General features: G+C 42.4%; 1 protein-coding gene across 1 annotated transcript; it reads left to right on the forward strand.

The window, feature by feature from the left end:
- Nucleotides 1-3,247: 3,247 nt before the first annotated feature.
- Nucleotides 3,248-4,850, forward strand: tmsb (thymosin, beta). The gene is made up of 3 exons (XM_076980599.1): nucleotides 3,248-3,405; nucleotides 3,850-3,962; nucleotides 4,571-4,850. The coding sequence occupies exons 2-3, from the start codon at nucleotides 3,863-3,865 to the stop codon at nucleotides 4,603-4,605; spliced, it is 135 nt and encodes a 44-aa protein (XP_076836714.1). The 5' UTR covers nucleotides 3,248-3,405; nucleotides 3,850-3,862; the 3' UTR covers nucleotides 4,606-4,850.
- Nucleotides 4,851-7,436: the final 2,586 nt, after the last annotated feature.

The following is a 7,436-nucleotide window of genomic DNA, read 5'->3' on the forward strand; positions in this document are numbered from 1 at the left end:
ACCCTTCTGCCAAGCGGATGGCGTCTTGTCATGTGCTTGTCGTTAGAGCTCCAACCTCAGGACAGACCCAGATCTGCTCCGGGACACCCGCAGAGCCAGATGCCTCCCGAAGTTGACGTGCATGTGGGGTGACGCAGCAAAAATTTAACAGTGGGATCCATTTACTGTTGGTGTGAGAGTGGGATGTTACATATAATCACACGGGCTCTTTTTCAAACAGAATGCAGTTGATTGAATAACTAGAAACATGAGTAGGAACCCACATCTGCTGCTGTTTCTTCAGTTAATGACTGTTGGCAGCAATGAAATGGCCAGAACCAGAAGGCTGACTGACAGTGCTTTTGTGAATAAGTCGTATATACAGTTAATGGGTTTAATGGGTTAGGGCTTCATACCAGGAACGTCCAGATGGTGGAGCCACTGAGAGCCTTCTTTAATTCCCTGATTATGGCTTAATATACAGGGCCCTTTAGGACCACGGCGTGCTGTGTACAGTACACACATGTCCCTTTCCGCCTGTCCCTGGGAATGAGTCGCTCTACGTGGACTGTTAACTGTGTTGAAAACTGCTTTGAATATGCACATACTTAAAACAATGATGCTTAAACTAGGATAGTTAGTAATAACTGTTAGTGAATAAATGTTTTATTTTGGGTAGCTTAGAGAAAAGGAGTTAAAGTGATTTTGTAAACACATTTATAGTATAAGAGCCATAAACACCAAAGCCATAAATGTTAGGGTTTGTGGTGAAACAAACAGGCTTGTACACAAAGTGACTTCAAACAGAGTGCTGATTGGCACACTATTTTCTTTCAAATGTTCGTCATCAGTGGTAACGAAGCGCCCCGTGCAGGCGAGCACACCTAGATGCGATATCCCAGAAATATTTAGTGATGTCAAGAGCTTAATAAGGCGATAAGTACCTAAGAACATGTCATATGTTTCGTGAGGTGCCTGAGAAGTGAGGTGTGACAGGCCTATTCTCGGGAGTAAATCACGGGCTTGTTTGGGGCATTAAACGCTCGGCTGCTTCTGAAGGGATCCTCGGACGACCCTCTATGCGACGGTGATTAATGCCGTGTGGATGAAGTGATAACCGCCAGGTCCAGGGGCGGAGGCGGGAACGGGAGCGCGCGTGAAGTGGCCGTTGACAGGGAGAACAGCGCTTTGCTCTGCTGCACACAGCTGCGACGCGTCAAACGGATCCTGAGGAGAGGAGGGGAGGGGAGGAGGGGAAATGTGTCTGCAGAATGTGAAACGTGACCAGAGTTGCTGTTTTTTCCCCCCGCCGAGGTCTGAAGGCGTTAGTTGTTACTCTGGGGTTACGGTATATGTGCTGCGTTTCTCAGTCTCTCGGTGTCATGTGAAATGGTAGAAGCTGTTAAGATAATGAATAGTCAAGTTGACTCGTATTGGTGTGTCATCTCTGTCTAGTGTTATGGCACAAGGCTTAAGTTAGACTGGGTTGATGTTTTAATTTGGGTCTGATAGAGGCTGTTAAATGGTCAATGAGAGCCGTCTGAGTGTGTCTGACTAATGCATAGTGAGAAACATGAATCATTGTACGATAACAATAGCTACAAAAACTCGGTGTAAAGTGCGCAAACTTATACAACATGAAAGCAACACAGCGCCCTCTAACGGAAAAAACATGTTTCAGCGTTCTCTGATGGACAGAAAGCAATTATAAACGTTTTTATGCTATTATATAACTGACATTCGTCAAATATTCCAATAAATTAAGTCAAACTTGCATTGTTTAAAAAAACGAGTGATATATACGATATATATATATATATATATATATATATATATATATATATCTACATCTTCACTATATATACACACTAGTTTTTTTTAAACAATGGCATTTAGCAAACATTCTTATCTAGAGCAATGGTTGTTTTATTATTTACACTGAACTATTACAATTATAATTTGAATGCTTAAACTCAATAATTGAATACATACATGTATACATACAAGGCAGTCCTGTATGATTACAATTCCACAGTGAATGCTATGACTGCTATGAGATAAAAGGCTTCATAGCTCTTCCAGTGTGCCCAGAACCTGAGCTAAAGTACTGCACAAAGCCCTCATCAGCACTGTCCTAGTGAGTTACTCTCAGAGTCTGAGACAGAGGCCACGCCCATTCTTTCACACGTCATCCTTCCAAGGAACCCTCCAGAACACATGGTCAAAGAACAAAGCAGTCTTGTGCTTGTCTGTGGTTATGGGCAGAGCAGAGTACTTTGTATTGCTTGTACACTGAGTCCATCTGGTGGTTGCACATGGGGAAGGAGAATGCATATTTTGGCAAATAGGAACATGTGCATTATAAATCTTTTAACCAGTAGCAAGCATTACACTGAAGCACAGTAAATACTTTATCTTTGATTATTTTAACATGCAGTACTGAGTACAGAATATAAACCACAAAATAAAAACAAAAAGATCATTTGAAAGTAAAGGGTTTAGAGTATTTTATTTAAACCTCAGCCAGCCCTGGTGTGCTTTTGAAAATAAATCTGCTACCAGTAGTCCAGCCTTAATAAACTGATTTCAGTACTGTGTTTAAATAAAGTCCTCTTGTGAAATACATTATTTTTATGAAAATAACCCTAACAGAATAAAATTACAGGTTGGATATGCAAAATACATTTGAAAAACAAACAGGTTTTCAAACAAAAACGGGTTTTGCAAATTGCGTTTCAGCTCGACTAGCAACTTTCAACCCAAGACAGAAAATCAGTGTGATGAGTCATTGCCAAGCCCAAGGGGGAGTTCAGACCCCACCCTAACCCTGACCTCTGCAGGGTCAGCTGGGAGGTATTGATGCTTGCAACTTCGTATGGGGGGGGGGGGGGGGGGGGGGGGGGGGGGGTCTGACACAGCTGTTCTTCTCCAGCATGTCTCTGTACATGGAGAACACAGCTGACACAAACCACACCCTTCATGTCTCAAAGCCATTGTCCAGACCTGGTAGAGCAGCTGTATACTGGTGATCACACATGCTGTCTCAGCAGGGGAAAGACATTTGGTTTTGCTATTAATAGAATCTATCATTAGAACTGTTTATGGACCCCAGGGTGGTCAAATTTTTATCTAGACAAATTTAAGATATTATCAGATAATATTATCGTTATCAGATTCTAAACGTGATGCACTATAGCCAATACTGCATACCTTCCTGTCCTAGATGGTTATCAGACTCACATTTTAAAACTTCAAAACCATTTTTCAGTGTCATGAATATTTGATGCAATCAGAGAAGGGTGGAGATCCAGACAAGTGCAGGGCTGGACTAACGGGAAACCCCCTCCCCAGCCTTCACACACACTCACACACACGAGCGCCTCACTATCCGACCACGGCTTTCACGTCTGGCACACCCTGAATCCGGTAAGGCACCGCGTTGTTCTACTTTGTGCATGTGTGTGATATTATTGAATATATATTTTGTTGATTTTAGTTCAGTAACATGGGGTAAAGCAGGAATGAAAAGAGTGAATAAAGGCTGAAGATGTAGCTAGAAGAAAGATGTATAGAAGAAGAACAAAAGACAGAATGGGAAACAAAGCAGAGACATGAGCCCCAGTGACCTGACCTGCTGTACAACAGCCCTACTCACACACATCTTAACACACACACACACACATCTCCTACTGGACCAGCTAGATGCAACGAACACTCTTTTATTTATTTATTCATTCGTTTGATGGGGCTATGCTGTCCAGTCACTGCGTAGTTAGAAATATGGACCTTTGCCGATAATTGTACCATTTAAGACTTGGTCACAAATATGTTTTCTTTTAATCAGACATATGTATAATAACTTGACTTTAGACTCAATACAGTCATGGCTGACAAACCCAACATGATGGAAATCACAAGTTTTGATAAAACGAAACTAAAGAAGACGGAAACTCGGGAGAAGAACCCTTTGCCCACTAAGGAAAGTGAGTGCCAAGATTTATGACCGTCTTAATCGCATTTCCATGTGTCTGTCTTCATGTGGGCTATGTGTGCAAGGTAATCTCATGCTACAGCTTTGGAGCTGGTATCTTTAACTTGCATTTAAAGGTCATCAGTGTTAGAATAAAGTAATTTATTAAAAAGTCAAAGGCGTTACTTAGCCTTTAACAAAAATTGTTATAAACATTTGGCAACACCTGGAAGGAAAAGTAACACCAAAGACAAAAATACGCAAAGCCTTTAAACAAGACTGCTATCTTTTCACCAAAATGACTTAAATCTGATCAGCTCTGCAATAGACAGCACCACACCATGCAGGAGGGTAGAGTGGACACATCTGTGACCCACTACAGATGCAATCACTGTGAAATCAGCTTACTCCAGCCAGGTGCCCGCCTCTGTGTGCTGCCTCCAGACACTAATGTAACTCAACACGGACGTCCATTTGGGAACACCCCCCCCTCCCCCCAGCCCAATCCCCCAAGCTGCCTGGCCTGTGTGAAATCAAATCAAATGTGGTTCTGTCCCTTCTAGTGCTGGTGTGTGAGAATGTGCCAGGGCCCTGTTAATCAGTGCATGTCTGGTTTTGCAGCCATCGAGCAAGAAAGGAGAGACACCTCAGCATAAGCAGCAGGTGAACAGATATTAATGTCTCAAAGAAGACGGAAGAAACCAAGAACAGAGACACAATGTCCATGAAGAGCACAGCCTGCCTCAGAGCGAAAACCTGCTTTGTATTAGATATACTGGCTCAACAACAAAGGAACTGGAACTTTTTTCATTTGTTTTGTAATTAATGAATTTTGTTATAAATGATTTTTTTGTGAATTTGTGATTTGCCATGGCATGTATTAAAGTGTCAAAAATGTGAAGCAGTCTTGATTATTCATATAGATTTTGCTGTAAACGATGGGAGATATAACACAGAAGAATAATGATTACTACTCTAAGTATTTAATTATATATAAAATTACAGAGCTAAAAGTATCAGATATGCTCACACTTGTAGTGTTGCATACACAGTCCTGCAGTAGCCGTCATAGCACACAGAAGGAACTAGCCATAATCATCCAGAGTAGAGTTGTATAGAAGATCTACAGCAGATCCATTGGCATTGTGATATATTAGCATGCATTTAATAAATTAGAACATCCTGGTCAAATATGGGCATGAAGATGTTGGAGTAGCTACATGTTAAGAAGCTGGGTAAGGGCTGAGAAAAGTGTCTGAAAGTGTCCACAATGTGTTTACCCCAAAAGGTTTAGACTCCCACCCTAAGGAAATTCTACCAGTAGTGGAGATTCCCGTACATGATTTTGTGCTCTTATACTGCAGCTCTAGAAACGATGCTAAAAAATATGGGATATAAACATAATTTATACAACCTAACCACATAACCAATAATGACAAAACAAATTGTGAATATATGGGTGAAACTGCTGACGAGGGTCATAGTTTTTTTCCCAGTTCATGTCTGTGGGAGTAAAATGTGACACTGGTGTTCATGTGGGGCTGCTAAATCCATACACGTGATACACAGACGAGCTCCTTAAGGACAACTGACAGAATGTGCATGTTCTCACACACCATCTGGAGCTGAACACACCCACACTGCACAAGCTAGGCAGCACAACATCCCCCTCATATACCTGAAGTGAATGAAGCACCTGATATGAATTTGCTAATATAAAATTAACTCCACACTGAAATCCTGTGGAGTTTTATGAAACCTATACCCTTGGTATCTAACTTGAGGTGCTGAGGCACAATTCACCCTTCTAAAAATGACATCTTACATGATCATATCTTAATGCATGTTAACTTGAAAAACATTTTTTTCCTCCCTCTTGGCATTTCACGTTGACGTCACCAAAACTGAACACAAAACATCATATGAGCTTGAGTCATGGCACGGAAACCTGCAGTGGGACGCAGGGCTGAAGTCAGAAAGTGTGTGATAAGATTAACCAAGGCAACAGGTGCTTCTGCTCCCAGCCCGTATTCCCCATACGCTTATCACAGGAGAAGAACACAGACTCCGCAGCTGGCTTTGTGCTGCTCGACATCACTCAGCAGGGACAGAAACATGCTTAAACAAGCCTATATTCAGACAGATCCTTCACAAACATCTCACAAAACATTTTGAGCGGAGCCGTCATGAAACATGACAGGGTCGAAGGTGTGCTCTTCCAATGGGAGATGCATGGTAAACAGCACAGATAAAGGAACGATGGAACAGAGACTGGTATGATTAAATACATGAAGAAAGTCATAAAACATAGGCAATTTAACGCAGCCAGAAAGCACAAATAACAGACTAGAAAAAGTGAGGCAGGCTAAAGTCCATTATAAAGCAGTACTACCTGTCCAGCTCAAAGGCCAGGTGTGTGTTACTCACTGCCTGTGTGGCTCTCCACTGTTTCTAAGTAGCTGCAGGCTGTTCTCAGAACAGGGCGTTTGTTATTGTGAACAGTGCCCTCTCTACCTCTCACACTCTTTGCTGCCTGGTTAGAAGAGGAAAGACCAGTCCAGAACCTTGAGCCCTGGACTAGAAACAGGAACAAGCAGGGCGGATGTGTGTCCACTGCTGCACGTGCTGAGAACACTTTGTTACTCTGTTTTTGTTGTTTTAAATCAAAGCCGTGTTGTTGTAAACCCTGTCAGTTCTACCCAGGTATCCAGGCAGAACTAGGTAAAAGGGAAAAAAACCAGGTGAAATCAGAAAACAGCTTCCAAAATCACACACACACACACACACACACACACCCACCCACCCCAGGAACCTACTCCATGCACTCTCAAGAAACATCATGTTCCGATATCCTCAGCCAAACGCCATAACTGTGCACACTGTACATCCTACCTGCAAGTGATACACAGTCTTCAGCCAAGGTCTGCGCTACACAGATCAAGCAGCGCACAGTTTTAATGAGATCGTGACCATGTACTGCTGATGTGAGCCAGTCAGCCAATACCTGCGGCTGCTGCGACGGCTCCTGGCACTGTCCCTGCAGGCTGCCACACACACACACACACACACACACACACACACACACACACACACACACACACACACACACACACACACACACACACACACACACACACACACACACACACACACACACACACACACACACACACACACACACACACACACCTTGTTCTCAGAGCAAAAAAAGGGGAAAAAATGGGCTGTTTTAGAAAGACATTGTAGGTCATGGCGACGGGAGTATAATTATTTAAAAAACAATATCTAGAGAAGACAGCCCAGCACTGTTTCAGACATGTTACATTTCATCCCGAGGGAATTATGGGCAAAACACCAACAGTCTCGTCTCAGTCGGAGGGAAAGATCACTTTATGCTTTACAAACAGGTTTGTCATTAATGATGATATTAAGAAGCCACACCGCTCAATCATTTTAAAGAATGAAATAAGAGTTAATGACAAGTACA

Source organism: Brachyhypopomus gauderio, chromosome 18, assembly GCF_052324685.1.
Source record: "Brachyhypopomus gauderio isolate BG-103 chromosome 18, BGAUD_0.2, whole genome shotgun sequence".
NCBI classification, from domain to species: domain Eukaryota; kingdom Metazoa; phylum Chordata; class Actinopteri; order Gymnotiformes; family Hypopomidae; genus Brachyhypopomus; species Brachyhypopomus gauderio.

Coding starts and splice junctions, on each gene's coding strand:
- tmsb (XM_076980599.1), top strand. CDS start 3,863: ATGGCTGACAAACCCAACATGATGGAAATCACAAGTTTTGATAAAACG. Junction 3,963..4,570: donor CCCTTTGCCCACTAAGGAAA/GTGAGTGCCAAG, acceptor CTGGTTTTGCAG/CCATCGAGCAAGAAAGGAGA.